Source organism: Protopterus annectens, chromosome 2.part1 (assembly GCF_019279795.1).
Source record: "Protopterus annectens isolate FY-2018-M chromosome 2.part1, PAN1.0, whole genome shotgun sequence".
NCBI lineage: Eukaryota > Metazoa > Chordata > Ceratodontiformes > Protopteridae > Protopterus > Protopterus annectens.
This window is the reverse complement of record NC_056729.1, coordinates 1,215,856,510-1,215,884,357: the sequence shown is the minus strand read 5'-3', so window position 1 is coordinate 1,215,884,357 and position 27,848 is coordinate 1,215,856,510. Positions and strand designations below refer to the sequence as shown.

The window sequence follows — 27,848 nt, the reverse complement described above, 5'->3', positions numbered from 1 at the left end:
AAAAAAACAATGTAGCTGGTATTCAACTTACTGTCTACTTAATGACTCCTAATCTTTCCTTCTCCAAACCAAATGAAATTTTTTTTCTAACCTAAACCCACCCACATACTTCTGTTACAAGCAGACTTAGAAGCTTGCATCTGTGGTATGAAGGGTTTCTTCTTCACTGCTTTCCACCCCAACAACTAAATTAAGCAGATGAATTAAACAACACAGGGACAATTCAGAAACCATTTTTACAGGAAATACAAGATTGTCCTAAGGGAAACTCAGGCCTTCTGAAAACCAGGCTTGGTTGTTTACATACAAGGGCCTGCAATTCCAATCAAGATGACACTCATAAGAGAAAAAAAAAAACATTTTCAAAGATGCAACATTTAAGTTATGCTGAATCAGCTAGACCGAAAAGGAGAAAAAAGCCATAAACTATAACATTCAAACCTAGAGTTGAGGAGGTGTTGTTATTCAATGGCAGTCAGAGATGTAGAGACAGCATGATCAGCCAGCCAGTGTTAGGCCACAATTTTGCCACAAACAATGTCATTATGAGCAGAAACAGCTAAAAAACCTATCCTATGGAATAACTGAATCTAGAATAATACAAGTGCCTGAGATAGATCAGGATATTATTTTATTATTTTTTACTTAAGTTTGTTGAATGGTGTACAATATGGAAATAATACATTCAAGACAGACTGATGTCAAACAGTAAATGTAAATCAGTGTACATAAGTGATGATGACAGCAGGTACTGCACATTCACTTGGGACATTACAAGTAAATATTAACACAGCAACATACTTTGATTATCTCTGTAGTAAAAAGAATAGTTATGACTCTCAAATGACACATTATATGCATTACTTATAAAGTAGGATGAAGCAAGATAGAGAGCTGGTGCTCATAGGTAAATACTAGGCTATCAGTCCACAGACTACTACAAGTCTAGCCAATAACTTAAGGTCAGAATCAAACGCTGCACCTTGTACCTGTGAGGTAAGGACTGCAACCATTTTGCCACCCTGAGGTTATGAATTTCAAGAGTGGCTTAGATAATTACAATAAAGACAATGATATATGGTGGGGAGCAGGTGAAGGTAGCTATTTTGGTTAGTAGAGCGAGGAGTTTTGTTCCGAATTCATGACTGCAAGGTAAATTGTGCAAACTCACTGCAAGGTCATCACAGCAATTGGGGGACAAAGAAAGAGATAGCATGGTCATTTGATGTTAAGATATTGCATGATCTCTGTGGTGGAAACTGTGGGTAAAACAAATATGATTTTTTTCCTTTTATTTAAGGATTGGTAAATTATGATATTCAGAATTTTGTGGATTAAGATAAGCAGAAGAACGTCGGCACATTGGTGGATAGGTACACAACTAACTACTTTAAAGAACTACTAGAGGTGTTTCATTGGGAATGGAGAGGGATACAGTGACTTTCTGCCACAAAGAGTTTATAGATTGTAAATGTTTTTCAAAGAGGTAATAAGAAGGGGAAAGCCACACTCATGGTGGAAATGGAGAATATTTTTTTCCAATAGCAGATATGTCTTCAGGTGATAAGAATCATAAGATTCTATTATGTGAACAGGGATGAATTTATTTTGGATTTTAGGCTTCTACTGTATGTGTTTGTGTGTGTGTGTGGTCACTGTTGGTGAGAGGTTAAGTATAACACCAAAGTACTTTCTGTGGAGACAAAACCAAATTCTTGGTTGTTATAGGAAAGAGGAGGCATTATGTGCAGGATCTACTTCAGTTTTTGGTTGTGTTTAGATAAGTTCCAAAGCACATGAGTTTGTTTGTTTGCATTTAGATGAGGTTGCTTGTTTGGAGTCAATTAATGAGGTTGTTGAGGTCTGCTAGAGATAACCCAGGAATAGTCTATGGCTGAGTAGAATATAACCATATCATCAAGTACAATGTGATAAAGATGAAGGACAGTTGAAAAGTTGTTTGTAAACAGGCTGAGCAGCAGTAGGCCTGAGTACTGAACACTGTGGAAATCTAGCATATGTGATTTGCAGTGGACAGAGACCATTACTTGTAAACATTCTAAATGTTCTGTCAGGCAGATCGCTACTGAACCATGTCACAGTGGAAGAACCAAAGTTAGCCATTACTAGCTAGTTGAACAGAACACTGTTAGTAACACTGTCAAAAGTTTTGGCTAGGTTAATGAACAGTGACCTTGGTTGGCCTGTGGTAGGACAGCATCAGTGAGAATCAAGAAAGCTGTTTTGGTGCTTTAAGCCTTCACAAAGCCATGCTGATGGATAGGCAGCACACTGTACTTGCACACACATACCACAGTTGTGTTACAAATTGCATTTTTTAGGTTACCAAAGTATAATAGGAGAGAGGCAGGCAAGTAGTTAGATACTGCTGAATGGTATGAACTTTTGGTAACAGGCATTATGATGTCTTGCTTTCAGAGTGAAGGGAATGCATGTTGGGATAAAGACAGGTTGAATAAATGACAGTTCTAGTGGACAAAGTCATCACTGCACAATTTCAGAAATCAAGGATACAGACCATCACTTCCTGGGCTACCATGGTTAGCAAATGATTTCAAGAGCCTGCTTGTTTGTTTTAGTGAAAATTGTTAAGGTAAAAGGGTGAAAAGCATAGGGCTTTGAAGTCAGAGGCTGGAATGTTACTGTAGATGTGGGAGAAATAATTATTCTTGCATGGAATATTCTGGCAAGAGTAGTGTATGGCCAAGTGCCTGCTTCTTTTGGTAGTTTACTGATATCATGCAAGAATCCTTTGGGACTACTTAAGGCAAAGCTCTACTCCTGGTGAATAAAAATAGCCTTTTGCCTGACTATGTAGGTCAATACAAAGGGAGTTTTTCTTTCATGTGCTGTGCTTGCTTTTATGTTATGTTTATTTTTAAAAATTGTAAAATTATTGTTCTTAAAACGTTTGCAATAATTTGGAGCTTTTCTCCTCGGGCCTCCTCCACTGAAAATGGGTTTCTACCCAGTCGAACTTTCCCAGTAATCAAATGTTAAATCAGTCAATCAATCAATCAACCCACAACTAAATAAATATTTGTTTACTGGGGTAGTGCACTGATCATTGACCAATTTCAAGCTCAGCCTGGGTGAAATACAAAAAAATCTCATAAACAAAAATATAGAAATAAAAAATCTAAAGTAACCACAGTGTAAAATATAACTAAAAAAAGTCCAAAACATACACTGTAAAGCTGTAGGAAACAATTTCAGTCAGCCAAACTTTTCAGTCCAAACTGTTTTTATTCATCCAACAAATTCTGAAGTCCAAGCTGTTTTTATTCTTCCAACAAATTCTGATGAAGTCCCCAGTTTCAGGGGATGAAAGCGCTCAATCTGTGTCTTTGTATGCTGGAAGAATAAAAATAGCTTGGACTGAAGAGTTTGGCTGACAAAGTGTTTCCTACTGCTTTACAGTGCATGTTTTGGACTTTTTATTTTTAAAATTCAGAAAGGTAAGCAATAGAAGAGTAACTCAGTCCAGTTACACATAAAAAACTGTATACACACATTCTACTGAACTGGAATGTAGCTGAGGATATGTTGCTACAAGCCAGTAACATGAATTCATCTGTGGAAATAGATGTGCTGAAACAGTCATTTTTTTAATGCACAGCATGCATCCTCCACCTATTCTGTTACCAGGTTATCCATTTAAATAAGTGGGAAGGTGAGGTTTTAGGAAGATGAGCTTTAGCTACATTTTGTAAACAACTACAATGTCAAGTTTTTGTTGTATTAACTGGCCATGGACTTGGTTTAGCACATTAACTGTACAGTATTAAGTCTGATGTCGATAGGTAGGTACTAGGTTATTGGCCCCAGGTCCTATATAAGGCTAGCCAAACGGTACCCTGGCTTTTGCCACCCAAGAAAATTAATTTCCTGTGCCCCTGACAAGCAGAGCCACAGAAGTGATCCCCGGGGTGAATTTCCTATCTCTCAATCATCAAGATTTTTCTTGAAGAGTGCTAATGAAGAGCTTTGTTTGATACAGATAGCTAGTTTGTTCCAGAGTATGGGAAGTCTCTGGGACAGGAATCTATCCCTCCAGCATGTTCTGTTTATTGTGGTGACAAGGTTTAGGTCTCTAGAGCGTGCAGCTCAGAGAGATTGGGAATTCTTTACATGGAGCATGTCCAACAGGCTCTGGGTTTGAAATAGTTTTGTATGTTAGGCAGAGATCGCCTCTGAGTAGGCAATATGCGACAGAGTAAAGCTGGAGTTTTTTCAGACGGACTGCATAGGGCATCTGTTTGAGGCTGGTAATCCTCTTTGCGAGGTATTTCTGTGGCCTTTCCAGGTGTTGTAGATGTCTTGTGAGGTACATACCAAAAGGGGCGTTGTACTCTATAATGGGTCTAATGAGTGATGAGTAGAGGGGAACAATGACCTCTTTTTTCCTGGATGAGAAACCTTTTGTGATGAGGTGTGCCACGTAGAAGGATTTCCTGACTACTGTGACGATGTGATTATCAAAGGAGAGACTACTGTTCACCTGTGTCCCAAGGTCTCATCACATTTTCAGTGTTAAGTAGAATACTGCCTATGTGGTAGTTCATGGGTACAGAGTTTTTACCAATAGGGGTGACAATCCACTTTTTGGCATTGAGCTTGAGGCCATGGCTTTGACACCAGGCATCTGTCTCAGTGGGGCCCTTTTGTAGGATGTCCACATCGTTAGGAGTTTTGATTATGGCTCCTAGTTTGCAGTCATCTGCGAACTTTGTTAGCCAAAGACATTCTGTGTGACCTTCAGAGAAGTAGATACCAAACAGGAGAGGACCTAGGACTGAACCCTGTGGTACTCCACTTGTCACTGGTCTGAAGTTGGATTTAGAGTCTGTTACTTTCACAGTGTGGGTTCTGTCAGTGAGCCAGTTGGCAACCCATCTTGTGACATAGGGATTTTATTGAGTTGATAGTTTATTGAGTTTATCTATAATTCCAGAGTGGGGGATGGTGGTCAAAAGCCTTGGCAAGATCTAGAAATGAATACAATGGCTTATCTATTTGGAAATAGTCTGCTTTGAAATAGCCTTTCCCTCAGCCCCTGCAGCAAATGCCACCAGTAGTTGTTCAGATTTTCTTAGAGATTGTGTCCTGTTTAAGTAAAATCTAAGTTGTTTGTGTACATCCAATGAATGCAGAATCTGCTCACCCTTGTTCTGAGGACTGGGAAATAAAGATGGCAGATGAATGGTCTGATTAAGAGCCACACTGGATACCACCTTAGGCATGAAAGATGGACTGGTCCTGAGAGACACCCTGTCCACATGAAAAATAATGAAAGGCTCCACTGCCATAAGAGCCCAATTCAGAAATCCTTCTAGCTGAAGTGACTGCTAAAGGGAAAGCTGTTTTCCAGGAGAGAAATTTTAGGTCTGCAGTAGCAGCTGGCTCAAAAGGAGGGATAGTGAGTTTTTCCAATACAAAATTGAGGTCCCATGCAAGGGGTGGAGCTCTCCTTGGAGGTCTTAAGTTTTTGACCCCTCTGAGGTACTGCTTTAGCAGAGGGTGAGAGAAGAGGGGAGGATCTGTGTTGTAATGAGCTGAAATGGCAGAGGCATGGATTTTCATGGAAGAAAAAGGCCCTTGTGAAGCATCTCAGTTAAGTATTGTAAAATCCGAGGAATATTGGGCATTGCTGTTCTTATTCCTTGTGATTGGTTCCAGGCACAAAATATTTTCCATTTGTCAGCATTAGATTTTCTAGCACTAGGCCTTCTCGTCTCCAAAATGACATCCATCACAGTTTTGCTGAGGGATGCCAAGGGTGAATTTAGATGATTAGCCACGCTGCAAGATTCAAAGTTTGGAACTGAGTGTGCAGAATTTGGTTGTTCTGCTGAGACAGTAGGTAAGGTGTCTGAGGCAGGTGCCACGGTGGAAGGTGTGACACATTGTACAGGAGTGGGTAACAGTGTTGGCGAGGCCAGTCTGGAGCAATCAGAATCATTTTTGGTTTGTCCTGTCTGACCTTTAGTAGAACTTTGGAGAACAGAGGCAGAGGGGGAAAAGCATAGACTGATAGGTTTTTCCAGCTGAATGATACAGCATCCACTTTCCAAGCTTTTTTGTGATGAATTCTTGTGCAGAATTTGTCCAACTGATAGTTCTGGGGTGAGGCAAAAAGATCTATGTCTGGACTCCCCCATTTGCGTGTCAACATGTTGAAAATTTGTGGTTCCAGTTTTCATTCATGTGGGTTCATAAGATTTCTGCTTAGTTCGTCTGCCAGAGAATTCAGCTTTCCTGGCAGGAATTGAGCTTGTAGTTGTATTTGGTAGGTCAAGGCCGTGTTCCACAATGCCATGGCTAGTCTGCAAAGGGGGTAGGAATGTGTACCCCCCCCCCCGCTTGTTTATGTACCACATAACTGTGGTGTTGTCTGTCTTTATGATTAATTGTCCAGGATGAAGGTAGTCCTTGAAGGCTGTCAGTGCATTCTGTACAGCTAGCATCTCTTTCTGATTGATATGAAAGTGCATTTGACTCGGGCTCCATTTGCCCTGAATGCACTTCCCTGCCAGATGAGTCCCCCAAGCATAGTCTGATGCATCTGTAGTTAGGGTTTGGGCGGCAGGGGGTGGAGTGAATGGCAGTCCCTTGTTTTGGTGGCAGGCCTCTGCCCACCATAGGAACTCTAGCTGCAGGCAAGGTATGATAGGAATCATTGTTTCCAGGCTGTGACAATGCTGACTCCCTAAACTTTTTAAGTACCACTGAAGTTTCCTTATATAGGGTTGGGAGGGTGGCCTAATGGTTAAGGTGTTTGCCTTACAAACACAAGGTGCAGGGTTTGAGTCTCACAGGGGATAATTGGCTAGGCTTACAATGGCTTGCAAGGGCAGTTAGCTTAGTACTAATCTATGAATCTATGAATATGCAGTCTTGCATATGGAATTAGAAGAATGCAGGAGGCCATGAACCCCAAGGCTTGCAGAATTTGTCTTGCAGTTAGCAGGGTTTTTGTGGCCACCTGTTTGAAGTAAGTCACCAATTGAATTTGCTTTTCTCGCGTAAGGTAAGTCATCTGGGCAATTGTATTCAAGCTTGCACTCAGGAATGTAATTTTTTGAGAGGGTACAAGTTGTGATTTCTTTTCGTTTATGGTGTACCCTAGACAAGTTAGAACCCTTTTTACAAATGCCAGATGCTTTAGAAGAATGTCCTTGTTTTCTGCCTGAATTAGGCAATAGTCCAGGTATGGATATATCTGAATTTTTCTTTGCCTACAAAATGTAATTACTGGAGCCAGGCACTCTGTGAAGACCCTGGGCACAGTAGATAAGCCAAAGGGCAGTGCAGAGAACTGGTAATGCAAGTACCCTGCTTTGAAGCAGAGGTATCTTCTACAAGATTCCCTGATTGGGATATGCAGGTAAACCTCTTTTAAGTCTAGAATTACCAACCAGGCATCTTTGCCTAGCATAGGAAGCAACTGTTGAAGAGTCAGCATCTTGAATTTTGGAATGTCCAGAAAGGTGTTTAGAGTAGACAAGTCCAGGATTGGATGCCATGATTTGTCTTTTCTGGGTACCACGAAAAGTCTTGAATAGAAACCTTGTCCCTTTTCCTCTTCTGGTACTGGATGAATCGTCCCCATGCTCATGAGGGAAAGTACTTGTTTCTGGGCCTCTGCCCACTGATTTGGGGGCAGGTCTGGCCATCCGTCTGGAATTGGTAACGTGTGGAAATGAAATCTGTAACCCTGGGATACTATATTTAAAACCCATTTGTCCTGGATTATAAGTTGCCAGTTTCTTGCATGAAGAGACAGTTTTCCCCCTAAAGGGGCGTTTAAATGGCAAGTGCTTGGTAAGTGTAAAGGGAAGTCATTGAGACTGCTTACCATAGGGAGGTGTTTTGTTGTTTCCAGATTTCTTTTGTTCTGCAAGTCCCTTGTGATTGAAACCTGGAGCCTTTGGAATGTCTGGGTTTGACTTGAGTGGCTCTCGAAGGAACTGGAAATGACCAGTTCTTAGTAGGCCAGTGCCTACTAAATCTTGGAGGTTGCACTTGTAAGAAATCTTTCACAGTTTGCATAGATTTAGCTTTATCTTCCATCTTTTTTAAAACTTCTTCAGCCTTATAACCAAAGAGACGGTCCTGTTGTAAAGGAGCATCTAACAATTTTGCTTTAACATGATCAGGCAGATTTTGCTCTTTGAGCCAAGCATGCCTTCTTAGCACAGACCCAGTTACGGCAGCCCTGTAAGAGGCCTCCAAAGAATCAAAACCACATTGCAAAGTATGTTTTCCAACTTGTTCAGCTGAATGCAATAAATCCTGTAAATCTTTGTTTTTCACACAGTCAGAAATTAACATAATGTTCTGTTTAAGCAGTCCCATGATATGTTGTTGATATTTTAGCATATGAAATTGACAGTTTAAAGCCCTGATTGCCAAGGTTGCAGAAGTGTACACCTTCTTACCCCATCTATCCAGCACCCTGGAATCTCTATCAGAAGGGATAGGATTTTTAGCGGTAGAAGCCTTAATGCCCTTGGGACCCTGAGAAATTGTTTTAGGATCTGCAACAGGATTTTTGAAAAGGAATTTGTGGGAGTCAGGGACCCTGTAGTATCTGTCTGGCTTACAAGGAGCCGGAGGCAGAGAATCAGGAGCCATACTAGATTCTGAAAAAACATCATCAACAATGTCTAGAACAGGAGGTATGACCAAAGGCCTATGCTGAGGAAGAAGAAAAAAATCCCCAAGTCTCTTTTTAGATTCAGAGAAATCCTGACTTTCCCAGTGGAAATGTTTCCTTAAGGTATGTAAAGTTTCCCCAAAAGAAAAATCCTCAGGGGGAGAAGCAGAAGGAATGGAATCTTCTGCATGAGAGTCCTCATACGTAGTTATAGACAAGTCCTGTTCATTAGAAGAGTCAGAAGAAATAGAATCCTGTTCAGAAGATTCATAATCAATGTCTTGCCTAGGCCTCTAAGAAGGAAGGGGGGGGGGCTGGCTACCCCTGATCAGAGTAATTAAATCTTCAGCCATTTTGAACATTTGTTTTTTAGGCATAGGGGCCTGCACCTGCGGCCCAGGCATTTTTTTTTAGGCATAGGTCGAGATTTTGGTCTTAGTTTTGTAGATGGCGTCGGTCTAATATATAAATCTGTAGGCCTAAAAACACCCTCAGAAGCTGGTGCCTGTACAGCGGCTCCGGACCCATCCAAGGTAGAGACATCCGCAGGTTCCATAATTGAAGCATCTCGCGGCATACTGGACTCTGAATGGGTCTCAGTAGAGGCCTGAGTGAGCCAAAATATTTAGAAGTAAAACTGTACCGACGTTTGATAGTGCGTTGATTAAATAAAGCACAAAACTGACAGCAAGGTACGTTATGGTCAGGGCCTAGGCAAGGAATATATTACAACTGAAAATCCTTATGAGGTATTTGCTTTCCACAAGTAATGCAATTATTAACTTTTACTGACATCGGTAAGGAGCAAGAAAATGTTTCCCCAATGGGGTTCTTAGCTTTTTAGTTAAAGACTTCAGATCTGAAACTCGAAAATGAAAATTTCAGGAGTTGGCCGACCGGCACTTGTGAACTGCTTCTGCTTCGGGCACCGCATGGCAATAAAGACTGAAGTAATGGCATTGGCTGCATATTTTATACCCGTGACAACCTGACATCATGGAAGAAGGGACAGCAACTGACGCAGGACTCAAGACTTTGTTAATCAGGCCGACTGAGGGCAACCTGCCAGCAGATTACCCAAATGTAATGACTGCAACAGTGAAACACGAAGAACATCTAGGAAAACTAAAAATTAACTTTACAAAAATCACAGCATTGAAAAAAAACTTGCATGGACAAAAACTGCAAAACCATCAAGTAAGCTGACAAAATAATTTTAGATTGCATGTTTATTACACGAGTGTTTACTCACTAGATATGAAAAAGAATTTCTTCCCTCACCATACCTCTCTCCACAAAGTTCCATCTTACCAGAGTAGAAGTAAATATTTTGCCTGGAGCTGCTCTGGGGATCTGCTACCATTTTCATAAATGGAATGTTAATCAAAGATTCTCGAAGAAATAAGCTGCTGCTCTCCTTGGGTCCTCTGCTCACTCTAAAATTCACTGGTAAACAGTAAAAATTGCCTAAGTTCTCCCACTTTAAGGGAAAAAAAGCAGAATGCAATAATTAAAGAACTAATGCACTTAACAGGAATCCAACAAGTTAGTACCATAGCTGCAAAGATGGCAATGCAAGCTGAACGGCTGTTCTAATGTGTGTGTCAGGCATATGCCTGTACAGCTTGAGAGGAGACAAAGAGAAAAACAGAGAAACAAAGCTTTCTGTGAAAATGATCAAGTGCTACATTTTTATTGCGGCAGCCATCCTAACATCCTCCCTTTGCAAGAAATGCTGCATATTATATCCAATTATGTTGGTTGTGACAGGTCAGGAAGGCAAAGGAAATATTGCACTTGCATTTTTCCTTGATTTTTTTTTTTTATTTTTAAACTTTACAGAAACCAAATCATTTAATTTAATGCAGTTACAGAAGCACAATCATGGGAAATGGCAACTGTGACTGTTTAACTGCAATCCTTTAATAAGCAGAGAAATATGTCTATTTTAGGGTGCCTACAAGATCTGCTAGCATGGTATGGACCTATACCTTTGGCATGCAAATGTTCACCGTTCCAGAAATGATGAACATGGAATATAGGTGTGAAGTTAAGGGAAAAGGTAAGGAAGCAAGATATGGGTGCATAAGATCATGCTGGGAAGAAACGTGAAGTGGTCACTTTAAGCAGGAATAATAAGACAGGAGAGGCAGAAGATGCAGATTGTAAAAAACAGCTACTCACTGAATCTGCTACAGAATTTCTTTACCTACAATACTGTAGACCCATGGAAAGGGATACTAAGAATGCAAAGTGGAGAAATCCACAGAGCATTGAAAAAGTGCAGTTTTGTACCAACCATAAATGTAGATGTTCGAAGATCCACATTGCTGCAGTCCTTACATATGGGTAGTCCGCTGTCCTCGGTCGGCCCGAATATCAAAGCATTAGGCTGACGTCGGTCAAGGCGCTTAAGACTGACATCAGGACGTCAGGGTACAAATGCGCACTAATCGACGCCATATCCCCAGTCTTTTCTTGCCCCAGATGTCAGAAGACCCTAAAAAGAAAGGCCAAAACCAAAAGACAGCAAAAAACAACCAACCACCCCTGCACTAATCATATTTACAATATTTACAATATTCACAACCCAAACCACACAACCGCCTCTAACTACAGAGGGAAGGAGGGAATTTGACTGCAGCAATGTGGATCTTCGAACATCTACATTTATGGTAGGTACAAAACTGTACTATGTTCTTCATCTCACATTGCTGCAGTCCTTATGGGTAGAATCCCAAAGCAGAGGTAAGGGAGGATGGCAAAATTATAAAGCATTAGGAGCTGCCAAAATGCCCTGTAAAATTGCAGTGGCAAAACCAGCCCTAGATTTAGAGTAAAGTGGAAGGTGGTAATGCTTAGAAAAAGTATGCACTGAACTCCAAGTAGCTGCCCCCAAAATATCTTTAGTAGCCACCCCCCTTAAAAAAGCTGTAGAAGTGGCAGTAGCCCTAGTGGAATGAGGCCTAATCCCAGCTGGAATCTCCTTACCATGATGGGAATAACAGAAAGCAATACAAAAACCAATCCACTTAGAAATAGTTTGTTTTGAAACAGGTTTGCCCTGAGAACCCAAATCAATTGAAACAAACAACTGCTGAGACTGCCTGAACCCTTTAGTTCTGCTCAAATAATATCGTAACTGCCTGTGAATATCCAAAGTGTGTAAAATCTTTTCCCCTTTATTTTGGGGGTTTGCATAAAAAGTAGGCAAATGAATAGCTTGCTTTAAAGCCACACTAGAAACCACTTTAGGCATAAAGGAAGGATTAGTACGCAAAGATACCCTATCCTTATGGAAAATTAAGAAAGGCTCAACCGCCATAAGGGCCTGTAATTCAGAAACCCTTCTTGCAGAGGTAATGGCCAACAAAAAAGCAGTCTTCCATGATAAATATTTCAACTCGGCAGTAGCTGCAGGCTCAAAAGGTTGTAGAGTGAGTTTCTCCAACACAAAATTGAGATCCCAAGCAGGAGTAGGAGCTCTACGTGGGGGTCTTATATTCTTTGCCCCTCTAAGGAATTGCTTAAACAAAGGATGAGAAAACAATGGTGGGTCACAGTCATAGTGAGCAGAAATTGCTGCAGCATGAACCTTAATAGAGGAGAAGGACAAACCTTTGTCCAGTAACTCAGTAAGGTATTGAAGAGCCACACTTAAATTAGGCTTAGAAACATCAAAGTCCTTTGCTGTACTCCAAAATAAAAATCTCCTCCATTTATTATCTGCATACACTTTCCTTGTACTAGGCCTTCTGGCCTCCAAAATAACATTCAAAACTTGTTGTGGAAGCTGAGACCCTCCAGGGTTTAAAACAGAATATGCCAGGCTGTTAGATGTAGAGAGTGAAGTTTGACATTGAGTAAATGACTGTTCTCCTGAGACAGCAGGTGAGGAATCGAAGGCAAAGGCCAAGGAGGCTCTCGTACCAGGCTTCTCAGTAATGGGTACCAGTGCTGTCGAGGCCAATCTGGAGCTATTAAAATCATGTTTGGCTTGTCCTGTCTGACCTTCAGGAGTACCTTTGGGAGGAGAGGCAGAGGTGGAAAGGCATACACATGAAGATTGCTCCAATTGAATGAAAGAGCATCCACTTTCCAAGCTGTGGGATGAAACCTTTTTGTGCAAAACTTTGGCAGCTGGTAGTTTAGTGGAGAAGCGAACAGATCTATGTCTGGAGTTCCCCATAACACTGTCAATTTCTGAAATACATGAGGATCCAATTTCCACTCGTGGGGATCCATAATTTGTCTGCTCAACACATCTGCTAAGGAGTTCTGTGCTCCTGGCAGAAACCTTGCCTGAAGATTTAGCTGTAAACTGAGAGCAGTCTCCCACAAAATCATTGCTTGTCTGCATAGAGGATAAGAATGTTCCCCTTGCTTGTTGATGTACCACATGACAGTTGTGTTGTCTGTTAGAACCAACACCTGCCCTGGAAGAAGTAAATCCTTGAAAGCTATTAATGCAAACTGGACTGCTAACATCTCCTTCAAGTTGATATGTAGATGTTGAAGTCTGGCAGGCCACGTGTCTTGTACCCATTTTCCATTCAGATGAGCTCCCAAGCTTTGTCTGAGGCATCTGTAGTTAGAATCTGACTCGACACTGACCGGGTCAGACAGAGTCCCTTGTTTAGATGACATTGCTGAGCACACCACAAAAATTCCTTCGAATGCAAGGTATTATCTGAATGACAGTGTCCATATCTTGGCAGTGCTGTGTCCATACATTTTTGAGATACCATTGTAGCTTCCTCATATGCAGTTTGGCATTGGGAAGTACCACAATACAAGATGCCATGAACCCCAAGGCTTGAAGGACTGTCCTTGCAGTCAGCCTGGACTGACGAGACAATTGATGGAAGTAAAGAGAAAGATTCTTTTGTTTGTCCGGGGTCAAAAAGGCCATCTGGGATGCTGTATTCAGTCTCACACCCAGAAAGCACATGTCCTGAGAGGGTACTAGACTGGACTTTATTTCGTTCACAGAATACCCCAGGCATCTTAGCACTGCTATCACATACTGTAAATGATGAAGAAGTTCGTCCTTTCCTTGAGCCAAAATCAGGCAATCGTCCAAATAAGGATAGATTTGTATTCCTCTTAGCCTGAAGAAAGCTATCACTGGAGCCAGAACCTTCGTGAACACTCTGGGCGCAGTAGATAAGCCAAAGGGCAATGCAGAGAACTGATAATGAGAAGTCCCAGCCCAAAAACGCAGATACTTCCTGCAACTGAGCCTGATAGGAACATGAAGGTAAGCCTCCTTGAGATCCAGAGTCACCATCCAGTGATCTTTGCCCAGCAGAGGTAAAAGCTGTTGTAACGTCAACATTTTGAACTTGGGAATGTCCAGATATGTGTTGAGGATAGATAAATCCAAAATTGGTCTCCATGTGTTCCCTTTCTTTGGTACTAGGAACAGGCGAGAATAAAATCCTAGGCCCACTTCTGGCAGAGGGACCGGTTGTATGGCCCCTATTTGAAGTAGCAGAGAAATTTGTTTGTGAGCCTCTAGTCTTTGCTGAGGAGGAACGTCCGGCATGCCTTTGAAAGGAGGCAAGGTATGGAAATAAAACTTGTAACCTTGGTGTATGATATCCAATACCCATCTGTCTTGGGTAATCAAATTCCAATTTTCCTTGAAGAGTGCCAACCTTCCTCCCAAAGTTGCTGCCAGGCAAGACGGATCTGGCAGCTGAAAAGGTAGGTCATTGGGCCTGTTTACGAAAGGACTGGCCCCTGCCCTCACCCGAAGATTGTGCAGGAGAACTCCCTGTTCTAGGTCTGAAAGAACTCTGAGCTCTGCCCCTACCATGTCTAGATCTACCCCTAGATTGAGAATCATAAGAAGGATACGTCCACCCCTTAGCAGGCCAATTCCTACTAAACTTCGGAGGCTGAACTTGCAAAAAATCTTTAACAGCCTGCATAGACTTAGCCTTGTCTTCCATTTTCTTCAAGACTGACTCCACAGGTGAACCAAACAACACATCAGACTGTAAAGGAGCATCCAAAATCCTTGTCTTAACATGGTCAGATAAATTCTGATCCCTCAGCCAGGCGGCTCGTGAAGAACTGAACCAGTGGCAGCCACCCTAGACGAGGCCTGTACAGCATCAAAACCACATTGCAAAGAATGCTTACCCACCTGTTCAGAAACATGCACCAAATCTTGTAATTCTTTACACTCAATGCCTTCTGCCAGGGCATCCACCTTAGACTTCAATTGAGAAAGAAGATAGTTTTGATATTTCAACATGTGAAACTGGCAATTCAAAGCCCTCATAGCTAAGGTAGAAGATGTATAGACTTTCTTTCCCCATCTATCCAAAGCTCTGGCCTCTTTATCTGGAGGAACCGGATTTTTACAACAGAGGCCTTGACACCCTTAGGTCCCTGACTAACAGTTTCTGGGTCCGCCCTAGGACTCTTATAAAGATATTTATGAGCCTCAGGCACCCTGTAATACCTATCCGGTTTAACAGGAGCAGGAGGCAAAGAATCAGGATTAAGTGAAGCCTCTGCAAACACATCTTCCACAACATCCAGAACAGGGGTATAGCCAAGGCCTATGCTGGGGTAAAACAAAAATTCCTAAGCCTTTTCCTGGAATCAGAGAAGTCCTGACCTTCCCACTTAAAATGTTCCCTCATGGAATGAAGAGTCTCTGAAAAGAAAAATCCTCTGGAGGAGAAGCAGAAGAAGTAATCATCTGCATCAGAATCAGAATAAGGAGAGTACTCCTGCAAGTCTTCAGTCAAGACTCTGAAACATCCAAGCCTGCTCAAAACTCCCCAACTCTGGCTCCACCCTAGGCCTCTTATCAGGAGGGGCAAAGAACCTCTAATCAAAGTAATCAAATCTTCTGCCATTTTAAGCATGTGCTTCTTGGGCACAGACCCTGCTGAACTAGGAGTGACACCAACAGAAGCCAAACCTGGCCTGCCTCTGGGAGAAGCCTTGGAAACAGAAGGAGAGGGCCTAACCACCCTAGGAAGGGAGGGGAGTACAGTAACCTCAGAAGCCCCTTCAGCCTGACCTGCCTCCTGAGAGGCTACATCCTGCAATATCAAAGTCTCCCCCTGGGACTCCAAAGAAGCCTCCGGAACCACCGGTTCCACTGACGCCTAAAGAACCGGGCGTCCGAACGGACGACTCGCCTTGCCTGGGTTTAACTGCTTTGTCTTTGCGCTTTTCGAAAGCGGGCGCGGAGAATCTGACGGCATATTATAATTACACCGCTCAAGACCAGCCTAGCACAATCTAACCTTCGCTAATAGTGCGCTTATTGAACCTAGCACAAAAGCAACACCCAACAACGCCGTGCTCAGGCCCCAAACAAGGAATACACAAAGAATGATAATCCCTATGCGTATCTGTTTCCCACAAGAAATACAGATATTCACTTTTTCTGACATCCGTAAACCACTGAGGCAAGAAAAACTAAAATATTCCCAACGGGTACTTAGCCAACTTTGATTCGGTCTGAAACTCCGAAAAAAAATTTCAGAAGAACGAACGGCACTTGCAACGCTGCTTCTGCATCGGACCATGCGGCAAAAAAGACTGAGGATATGACGTCGGTCATGCGCATTTGTACCCTGATGTCCTGATGTCAGTCTTAAGCGCCTTGACCGACGTCAGCCTAATGCTTTGATATTCGGGCCGACCGAGGACAGCGGACTACCCATATGTAAGGACTGCAGCAATGTGAGATGAAGAACATCAGCATGACAGAGGGGGAGGGGAAGGGAAAGGGGGATAGTAGCAAGGCAGAAGGTTAAAAATTCATTAAAAACGGCACACTAAACAGGCCATATTACTTTGCTGTCACACAGAAATTGAATGCATAGTATACTGCAAGAGCTTCTTTTCGTGAAGTACCCATGTAGAAAGACAAACTATGTTACCTACAATAACCATTTTAAATGCTTCTCTTAGCATAACTAGGTACTCATTCCCTCTATTTTACTATACATCAAGGAAGATATGATTTACATAATAGTTAAAAAGATGCAACATTTGGAATACAAAAATCATTTTCCATACAACTTTATTTTGTAAATAAAATCATGATGTAGAAAACATTCAGCCTTATGACTCAACACACATCTAAGTTAAAAGATTTGAGAGGAACTGTGTGTGTCTATTTCATATGTATCAAATGACAGTTTTAATAAATAAACGCAGAATTAAACTAAATGCAGAGTAGCAACTCTCACACAATGTGTGCTTACTAAAATTCATACAACAAATCTAGCAAGCGGTACGCATAAAATAGTTAAAAGGTGTACCTTTTTAAATGAAGGCGGTCTTGGTTTGGCAGTTTCTTCCTCTTCCTTATTCTGTTTTAAAATTTTGTCTGCATGTACTTCTACAACAGACTGAAAGACAATATGAAAAATACAGGGAAGCATTAGTTTAACGAATGGATATAAAGACTGCACAAGACATGTACAGCTACACAGTTAACCATGGTCAGAATTTCAAGAAATGTAACTTCTTCAGCCAATTCTATCAAAATTGAAGCTTTCTGCTATAACAACAGGATTTTTTACCAAACATTTTAAACAATGTCTTTGCAACATCTTCCTGAATCTTGGACAAACTTTCTTTAAACATTGGAGTACTGAAAGGAATATGTTCTGCCATACACACACATTATTTTTTTCAATAAATTCATAATTTTATTCACTGTTACTACAGTTTCAAATGAAATACCAAAATGAATTCTTGCCCCTAAATTGAAACTGCAACTTCTGCTGACACAGTCCCCCCCCCCCAGGAAACAGTAAGGAACCATAATCTCACCAAAAAACTGCAACATGACCAGGCTTTTGCATGGAGGTCTGGCAAGCACTCTGCCTGTCTGACACTGAAGCACCACAAATTCTTCTTTAATGTATTTTACTCAAAATACCTTGTCTCACTCTCACACTCTGGAAACACTTTTACCCTTAGAGTCATCTGTTAATCAAATCTTGCAAGGCTTCTAGACAATCTGCTGTCCTTCCTGGACCTTTCAGAACATCTGGCATTATTTTCTCATGTCCCTCCACTTCAAGAAACTCTATGCAATCCTCCATTGTGTTTGTAGTCCTGTTACTCTCTGGGACTTCACCTTTCATCACACATCAGTAGTAATTCCATCCGTCATGTCACATTATGATTTTACTGAAGCATCTTCTGAAACATCAAGCTCTGCTGTTTAAGATCATCTGTGTCAATCCATTTTTTCAAATGTCAGAATAATTTCCTCGGCTACTTTCGTTTTTGCCATCTCTGTATGAAGATCCATAGTATTTCATAATTTGTCTGTTTGGAATCCCCCCCCACACACACACACACACACACACACTTTCCACAGAAGACTAACAAAGCAGTCTCTTTTTTAATTAAATATACACATTGTCTAAATACATTTATCTCCTTTCCAACATCGTTAACTTGCACAAGTATTCCTTTAATCCACATTAATATACAATAATCTAGTTTGTGTATACTATCTCATACTACAATAGTTTTTATTCTACATCTTTTTTATACACAGCAAAACAAGACTTAATTCTTTCCATAATGTACAATTTTTTGTAATAGAAAAGTGACTTAATACAATCTTTCTTTCTATCATCATCATCTTCTTTCGGCTGTTCCCATTAGGGGTCGCCACAGCAGATCACCTGTTTCCATTTCTTCCTGTCCTCTGCATCTTGCTCTGTCACACCAACCACCTGCATGTCCTCTCTCCCCACATCCATAAACCTGATCTTAGGCCTTCCTCTTTTCCTGTTACCTGGTAGCTTCATCCTTAGCATCTTTTTCCCAATATACTCAGCATCCCTCCTCAGCACATGTCCAAACCATCATAATCGTGCCTCTCTGGCTTTGTCTCCAAACCTTCCAACCTGGGCTGACCCTCTAATATACTTATTCCTAATCCTGTCCACCCCTTGTCACACCCAGTGCAAATCTTAACATCTTTAATTCTGCCACATCCAGCTCTAACTCCTGCCTTTTTTCAATGCCACTGTCTCCAACCCATATAACATAGCTGGTCTCACTACCCTCTTGTAGACCCTTCCCTTTCAATCTTACAGGTACTCATCTGTCACAAATCACTCCTGACGCACTTCTCCACCCACTCCATCCTGCCTGTACTCTCTCCTTCTTCTTCTACACTCACCGTTACTCTGAACTACTGACCCCAAGTATTTAAACTCATCCACCTTCGCCACCTCTACTCCTTGCAACCTCACCATTCCTCTATCCTCCCTCTCATTCACACACATATATTCTTGTCTTAGTCCTGCTGACCTTCATTCCTCTTCTCTCTAGAGCATATCTCCATCTCTCCAGGGTCTCCTCCACCTGTTCCCTACTCTCACTACAGATCACAATGTCATCTGCAAACATCATAGTCCATGGGGACTCCTGTCTGATCTAGTCTGTCAACCATTGCAAATAAGAAAGGGCTCAGAGCTGATCCTTGATGTAACCCCACATCCACCTTAAATGCATCCATCACTCCCACCGCAGACCTCACCGCTGTCACACTACCCTTGTACATATCCTGTACCACTCTTACATACTTTTCTGACACTCCTGACTTCCTCATACAATACCACAACTCCTCTCTAGGCACCCTGTCATATGCTTTCTCTAAGTCTACAAAAACACAATGCAACTCCTTCCGACATTCTCTGTATTTCTCCAATTATACTCTCAGAGCAAAGATCGCATCTGTAGTGCTCTTTCCTGGCATGAAACCATACTGCTGATCACTAATCATCACGTCCCTTCTTATCCTTGCTTCTACTACTCTTTCCCATAACTTCATGCTGTGACTGATCAATTTTATCCCTCTGTAGCTACTACAGCTCTGCACATCACCCTTATTCTTAAAAATCGGTACCAAAACACTTTTTCTCCATTCATCAGGCATCCTCTCACTTTCCAAGATTTCATTAAACAATCTGGTTAAAATCTCCACTGCCATTTCACCTAAACGCCTCCATGCTTCCACAGGTATGTCATCTGGGCCAACAGCCTTTCCATTCTTCATTCTCTTCATAGCTATCCTTACTTCCTCCTTGCTAATCCATTGTACTTTATGATTTACTATCCCTACATCATCCAACCTTCTCTCCCTCTCATTCTCTTCATTCATCAACCACTCAAAGTACTCTTTCCATCTCCTCAACACACTCTCCTCGCTTGTGAGTATGTTTCCCTCATTATCCTTTATCACCTTTACCTGCTGCACATCTTTCCTAGCTCGGTCCTTCTGTCTAGCCAATCGGTACAGGTCCTTTTCTCCCTCCTTAGTGTCCAACCTTTCATACAACTCTTCATATGCCTTATCCTTAGCCTTCGCCACCTCTCTCTTTGCCATGCACATCATCTCCTTATACTCCTGTCTACTTTCTTCATCTCTCTGACAATCCCACTTCTTCTTTGCCAGCCTCTTTCTCTGTATACTCTCCTGTACTTCCTCATTCCACCACCATGTTGCCTTGTCGTCCTTCCTCTGTCCAGATGTGATACCAAGCACCTTTCTAGCTGTCTCCCTTACTAGCTCTGCTGTAGTTACCCAGCTATTTGGTAACTCTTCACTGCAACCCAGTGCCTGCCTTAACTCATCCCTGAACTCCACCTCACAATTACCCTTTTTCAATTTCAACCACTTGATCCTTGGTGCTGCCCTCACACTCCTCCTCCTCTTCTTGATAATCATCATCCTACAAACCACTATCCTATGCTGCCTAACGACATTTTCTCCGGTCACCACTTTACAGTCTCCAATCTCCTTCAAACTGGCCCTCCTACATAAGATATAATCCACCTGTGTGCATCTTCCTCCACTCTTGCATGTCACCCTATGCTCCTCCCTCTTGTTAAAATACATATTCACCACAGCCATGTCCATCCTTTTCGCAAAATCCACTACCATCTGACCCTCTGCATTCCTTTGTTTAACACCATACCTACCCAATCACTTCCTCATCCCCTCTGTTCCCTTCACAAACATGCCCATTGAAATCTGCTCCAATCACCACTCTCTCACCCTTGGGTACAGTCATCACCATTTCATCCAATTCACTCCAAAATTTTTCTTTCTCATCCATTGCACACCCAACTTGTGGAGCATACGCACTAACAACAATGATCATTATGCCATCAACTTCCAGCTTCATAAACATCACTCTATCCGACACTCTTTTCACCTCCAAAACACTCTCAGCATACTGTTCCTTCAGAGTAACTCCTATGCCATTTCTCCTCCCATCCACACCATGATAAAACAATTTGAACCCACCTCCGATACACCTAGCCTTACTCCCCTTCCATCTGGTCTCTTGCACACACAATATACCAACCTTCCTTATGTCCATCATATCAGCTAGCACTCTCCCTATACCAGTCATACTGCCAACATTCAAAGTTCCGACCCTCACTACCACAGTCCTAGCCTTTCTCCTCTCCTCCTGCCATCGGCCATGTCTTCCGCTTCTTCTCCTCCTTCGGTCAACAGTAGCCCAATTTCCACCAGCACCTTATAGGCTAATAGTACTGGTGGTGGTCATTGTTAACCCGGACCTCGACCGATCCGGTATAAAAAATTTTCTTGGTGACTGCATGAAATGTTTTGGCGAAGTTTTATGCCAGATGCCCTTCCTGACGCAACCCTCCCCATTTATCTGGGCTTGGGACCGGCACAAAGAAATGCACTGGCTTGTGCATCCCTCTCCATAATATGCACAACTTTTGTAACAAAAGTTTCACTTAGTACAATCACCAAAATAGCCATACTTTGTCAAATTAGCATTGTTCTCAAGTAAACTTTGTATATTAATCTAGTGACTCATACCATAATGATTTAAATCTTCCCCATTAGAGAATTCCTCTGGTGTCTTGGCCAAATTTTCCCGAGTCATAAATAAAACTTTGATCCTCTCATAAAAATAGACCCTACCTAGTGGGATTAACCTGGTCAACAAAATACAAACAAAAAGTTTTAAGAGGACAAAGCATTCTAAATAGTTCATAGGTGGGTACTAGGCTTTTGTCCCTAGGGCCTATATAAGCCTAGCCAAGGGTACCCTGGCTTTTGCCACCCAAGAAAATTATTTTCCTGTGCCACTGTCGAGCAGAGCCACAGAAGTGATCCCTGGGGTGAATTTCCTATCTCCCATCCGATCATCAAGATTTTTCTTGAAGAGTGCTAATGAGGAGCTTTGTTTGATATAGATAGGTAGTTTGTTCCAGGGTATGGGAAGTTTCTGGGAAAGGAATCTATCCCTCCAACATGTTCTGTTTATTGTGGTGACAAGATTTAGGTCCCTAGAGCGTGTAGCTCATAGGGATTGGGATTTCTTTAAGTGCAGCATGTCTAAAAGCTCTGGGTTTGACATAGCTCTGTGTGTTAGGCAAAGATCGCCTCTGAGTAGGCAATATGCGACGGAGTAAAGCTGCAGGTTTTTTGAGACGGTCTACGTAGGGCATCTGTTTGAGACCGGTGATCCTCTTTGTGAGGTATTTCTGTGGCCTTTCCAGGTGTTGTAGATGTCTTGTGAGGTACATAACAAAAGGGGCATTGTACTCTATAATGGGTCTAATGAGTGACGAGTAGAGAGGAACAATGACCTCTCTTTTCCTGAATGAGAAACCTTTTGTGATGAGGTGTGCCACGTAGAAGGATTTCCTTACTACTGTGGCGATGTGATTATCAAAGGAGAGACTACTGTCCACATGTGTCCCAAGGTCTCTTATCACACTTTCAGTGTTAAGTAGACTACCGCCTATGTGGTAGTTCATGGGTACAGAGCTTTTACCAAAAGGGATGACAATACACTTTTTGGCATTGAGCTTGAGGCCATGGCTTTGACACCAAGCATATGTCTCAGCGAGGCCCTTTTGTAGAATGTCCACATCTTTTGGAGTTTTGATTATGGCTCCTGGTTTGCAGTCATCTGCAAACTTTGTTAGCCAAAGACCTTCTGTGTTGACCTGTACTTCAGAGAAGTATATACTAAACAGGAGAGGACCCAGGACTGAACCCTGTGGTACTCCACTTGTCACTGGTCTGAAGTTGGATTTGGAGTCTGCTACTTTCACAGTGTGGGTTCTGTCAGTGAGCCAGTTGGCAACCCATCTTGTGACATAGGGATTTATACCTAGTTTAGTGAGTTTATCTATAATTCCAAAGTGGGGAATGGTGTCGAAAGCCTTGGTGAGATCTAGATAGGCTGTGTGAACCACCTTACCCTCATCTACGGCTTTGGTGACTGCTTCAAAGAAGTCTATCAGGTTTAGGAGACATGATCTGTCTTTTACAAACCCAAACTGGGTGGGGTCCTGAGTTTGGAGATTACCAATGTCATTGTTTATAAGTTCCATGGTGATACGTTCCATAGCCTTGTAGACCAGGCTCGTTAGGCTAATGGGGCTATAGTTTCTGGGGTCTGTGGTGGCTCCCCCTTTGTGGAGTGGGATAACTGTCGCTGTGTGCCACTCAGTGGGCACATAGCCTAAGGTGAGGCTATGACTGAACATGGTACTTAGGTGGGGTGCCAGTTCGTTCTGTAGTTCATGTAGAACAAAGCCTGGGATGTTGTCAGGTCCCATGGATGCTGTGTTCTTGGCTTTGGATAGTGTGTTTTTTTACCTGTGCAGCCGCGATTACAGGAACTTTGCATTCTTCTGGTATAGAGATGGGCCCTTTAGGGGATGACAGGGGGGTAAAGTTAGCACTGAACCTATCTGCCAGGATGTTGGCAATATCAGTTGGTTCTGTATATTTAGTGCCATTGTGCTGTAACTCATAACGCACATGAATTTTGAAAACCTGAACTATCATATCTAGTTAGTTTTATTTAGCAGTACAACCAATAAGCCAACTTTAGTCCTACACACCACACAAAATCAGCAACAAAAAGGCATGTAAACAGCAAACAACAAAGTCCTACTGGGGAAAAAAACACAAATAACTAAATGTGGACAAAAACAAAAACTTGAAGAAAGAAGATGAGGGATGGGAGTTATTGCAGCTGAAATGGCCTTTCTAGTGTGGTAATTGCTATGGTGAATATCGCACATAACAGTTTTAAATTTGGCAAAAGCATCTTGGCAGTAATCCACTACATATGGGCTGATGACCACTCTCTTTGAGATACTCCAGACTCCCTTGTAGGACAGTTGCGCTAAAGCCTAACTGACTTGTGGAAGCAATATTTGCACATTTTCATACCACTCACCCCCAAAGGTCCTAAAATAGGAAGACCATTGTTAAGCAAAGCCATTACCTTTCTCTTTAACCTTTTATTAACCACTAACATAGTACCCTATAGCTTTAGGCCAGCTCTTACTCTGACCCTTGCTAAGACCAATAATCCTCCTACTGTCAACATACGCTTAGTTACCAAATACTATAGCTGTAACCCATGGCTGGGTGTGGGTAAATCCAGCATTACCCACACCCAGCCGTGGGTTATTTATATTATACAATGACATTATTTAAGAAAAAAGTTAGTTACTTTTCTTAAATAATGTCCTTGTATAATGGTGCCGTGCTGCTCTTCCATATTTTCCCCAGTATCCTGGGGCTTTCCTCATGTACTGCACATGCGTACAGGACATTCGTTACCATGCTTACACAGTAAGAAATCTAGACACTTTCAATGTATGGAAGAGATGGGACAGAGAAAATAAAACGATAATCAGGTACACTTCTCTAGTTTAGCATAACGTAAACGATTACCCTTTTATTTTTCTCTGTCCCATTTGTCTCTTTCTTTTCAAGTCTCTGTTTTTTTGTAATTTTATTTAAAATGCATAAATAAAAAACAAAGCTTCCATAGCATATATTAACAGAAGAAAGTCCAGGCTACCAAACTTTTTCCATTGGTATATTCTCAATTTACAATGGGCACTCTGGTTGGGCAGACCAATCAGTGTGCTCATTTCTGAATGTCAATGGCCAGTCATTGTATAACAGAAAATATACTACCTACCAAAGTATTACTATATGACCAGAATATTGAATACATTCTAAAATATGATGTAATTTGTGACATGCAGCATGCATTTCACCTAAGCTACATTACACAGACTACAATTCATAAGCTTTCTAAAGACATATTTTCCAATATGGACAATAGTTTGATATGAAGTGCTATTGCTATTCATGGATTTTTAAAACAGCACTTGAAATTGAAAACCAGACCATGAAGTTGTCTCCTGGACAAAACTTCAGCTACTGTTTTTTCTAACAAATTGACTCGATGGGCTCAAGACTATCCTATCACCACTTCCTTTATAATAACTGATACTCAGGACACTTCAGGGACTGGTACTCCCTGCACAGGGCTTTTTTTCACTTTTTATTAACAATCTACCCCGGGATCTGCCCAACACCAACTTTATACTTTTTACTGATGTATATGACACAGGTACATCCTCTACTGATATTTTAGCCTCCCTTCAAAACCAGTTAAGCTTAGATTGGAATTGACCGGCCACTTACAGCAGTACAGTGGTGCAGCAGTTAATGTTGTCACCTCACAGCAAGAGGTTCTCTGGTTCGATTCTTGGCTGGGGTGCCTTCTTCGCGGAGTCTGTATGTCCTTGCTGCGTTAGCGTGGGTTTCCTCCAACATTCCAAAGACATGTGTCTAGAATGTTTCTCCCCCAGGTCTCTGCTGAAAACAGGTTCTGTCCTAGTCGGACTTTCCTAGTCAACAAATGTTAAATAAACAAGCTATTAATCAACACATCTAAGACCACTTCTATGCTTTTTAGAACACAACATAAACTCAAACATAACAAATAATAGCAAATAACAGATGCTACAAATCTCCCTCTGTCAACTACATATTCAAAACAATCCTTGTGAATTACCTTTGATTAGGGCCTACATTTTACTTTGCACGCTGAGATACAAGCTAAAAAGCTCCTTAATCTATTAAAGGTTGCATACAAGATTTCCAGTCTACTCACATTAGAAGCAAGGAGATCTACCCCTATGAACAACTTTGGGGGTGTTCGACAATTGCAAGAGTCCCAAGTGCTTGAAGGGTGCTGTCTCGATGCCAGGGACTTGAGCATCTTGTGGCTTGGGTATGTCGCTGTTTGCCTCATGCTTGAAGTCAAATAAGGGATTAAGCAAGCAGCTGCTACCACTTACACAAACACATTATTCAATTTTGAGCGAGATAAGTGCTGCAGCCGTGGGGACAAGAGTGGGAGGGGATGGGAGTTTAGATTAGGACAATGATCAGAAAGGGTCTGTTAGGTTTAAGGAGAAGAAAGGGAGTTTTAGTGTTAAGAAGGGGGGGGTTAGATTTAGGGAGAGGAGTTTTAGGGTTAGGAAGTGAGAAGAGTATTTTACGCTTAGATTTAAGGTTCAGCTAGAGCTCTAAAGTTTTGTAGGATATAGTGTTGGGAGGGCTTAGTGATGGGGTATCAAGTTAGTGTGACTAGACTGCTTGGCTTTTCGAGCAAGTGTATAGCAAGCAAACAGCATGCAAGCAATTGTAGTAGACCCCTTCTTTTTCCTAGATTTGAATATAGATTTCCCTTACTGGCTTTACAGTCTTCAAAAATATTCCAAATTACCACAAACCACTGAAAATAAGATTCCTCACTTTACAATTTTAACCACAACTAAAGCCACTACTACTTTCCTGTTAAGCACCCAAAATCACAAGCAATCAGAATTGCTCCCTTTAAACAAGTTACTTCATATTAGGGAAATTCCTGCTTCCGTACACAGTAATTGTACCTATCCATGAGACCATCACCCATTACAACTCACTATAACAGAATAAGCTTTTACTATTTCTTATTATAAGAGCTTTATTGGAAAAGCTCACCCAGACTCTACTACAACTTGCTGTGAGGGAAGGTTAGTTTGCTTTTGCCTTCTTGTATATGTATTACTTTATTGCCTTCTTCTATTTTGCATATTGCAATTTGTTTTCTTTACACCACGTTTTACTTGTATTCTACTTTTAACTGTATATTAAAACTATGAAGGAGACCACAGGTGTGTCTCGTGCAAGTCATACAGAAATGTTTTCCCGCCCTGGTGTTACTGTGTTCTTAAACTCAACTGTCTTTCTAGTTGCCTGCCCTTTACGTTAATTTGAACACATATCTCCTTCATTCTCCCCCCCTTTTATTGACTGTTGTAAGCACAAAATCTTCATTTTGTAAAATCACTCCCCATCAACTATTTCAATTTACTGGCCATCCCATTGTATTCCATAGAACCAGCATACAAAGTACTCACTCCCTTTCAATCTATCTTGTTCTTAAAATTAGTGACTCTCCACTAAGCCCCCCTATTTCATATCTAACTGCTTAGTACACACTGCAATGCTTAGGACATAAACTCATTTTTTTCCATCTTACCTTTAAAATCTGCAACATACTGCAAGACTACCAATTACTGCACAGCCCACATTCTGCCTCTCAGTAGTCATCTTGGGATTAGTGCTTCTGTTTTCTCTTGGAAAGAGGAAGCACAGGGGCATTACTTTCTGGAGACTACTGATCACCAGAAAGCCTAATAACTGCTTCAAAGATGACAGATTGCAATTTGTCCTTATATACTGCTCCTGGTGAGAGAAGGAGCAGAGTGTATTGATTCCTGATGGTTTCTGGTTGGGCAGTGAGTGTCTGTGCTTGATGCTCCAGATTGGTCTGGTTGTTGTTCAAGGCATCTACCAGGAAAAGGCTAAAACAAGCCTACAGATCCTTGCATCATCTGCTTATCATCTTGGGATTGGTGCTAATTAGGTTCATAGGTTGGTACTTGGCTATCTGCCCTAGGGCCTATACAAGCCTAGCCATAACAATTCCCTGGCTGTTTGTTCCCACACTATTTACTTCCCTGGACCCCTGTCTAGCAGGGTGACTGATGTGATCCCCGGGGTGAATTTCCTTTCTCCCATCCAATCGTCAAGGTTCCTTTTCAAAAGTGCCAAAGAGGCACTCTGCTTGACATGTATGGACAATTTATTCCAGAGTCTAGGGAGTTTCTGGGTCAGGAACCTATCCCTCCAGCATGTTTTGTTTATTGTGATGACAAGGTTTAGATCCCTGGAGCGTGTGGCTCTGAGGGATTGGGATTTCTTTAAGTGTAGCATGTCCAACAGCTCTGG

The 27,848-nt window shown here is 41.7% G+C and overlaps 1 protein-coding gene across 6 annotated transcripts in view; it reads right to left on the bottom strand.

The window, feature by feature from the left end:
* Positions 1-27,848, bottom strand: part of LOC122794391 (CD2 associated protein) — a 3,269,826-nt gene that overhangs the window by 204,245 nt on the left and 3,037,733 nt on the right. For all 6 annotated transcript variants that reach the window (XM_044062740.1, XM_044062738.1, XM_044062742.1 and 3 more), the window contains one exon: positions 16,981-17,070. In XM_044062740.1, coding sequence (XP_043918675.1) covers positions 16,981-17,070 — 90 coding nt within the window. The remainder of the gene's footprint in view (positions 1-16,980; positions 17,071-27,848) is intronic.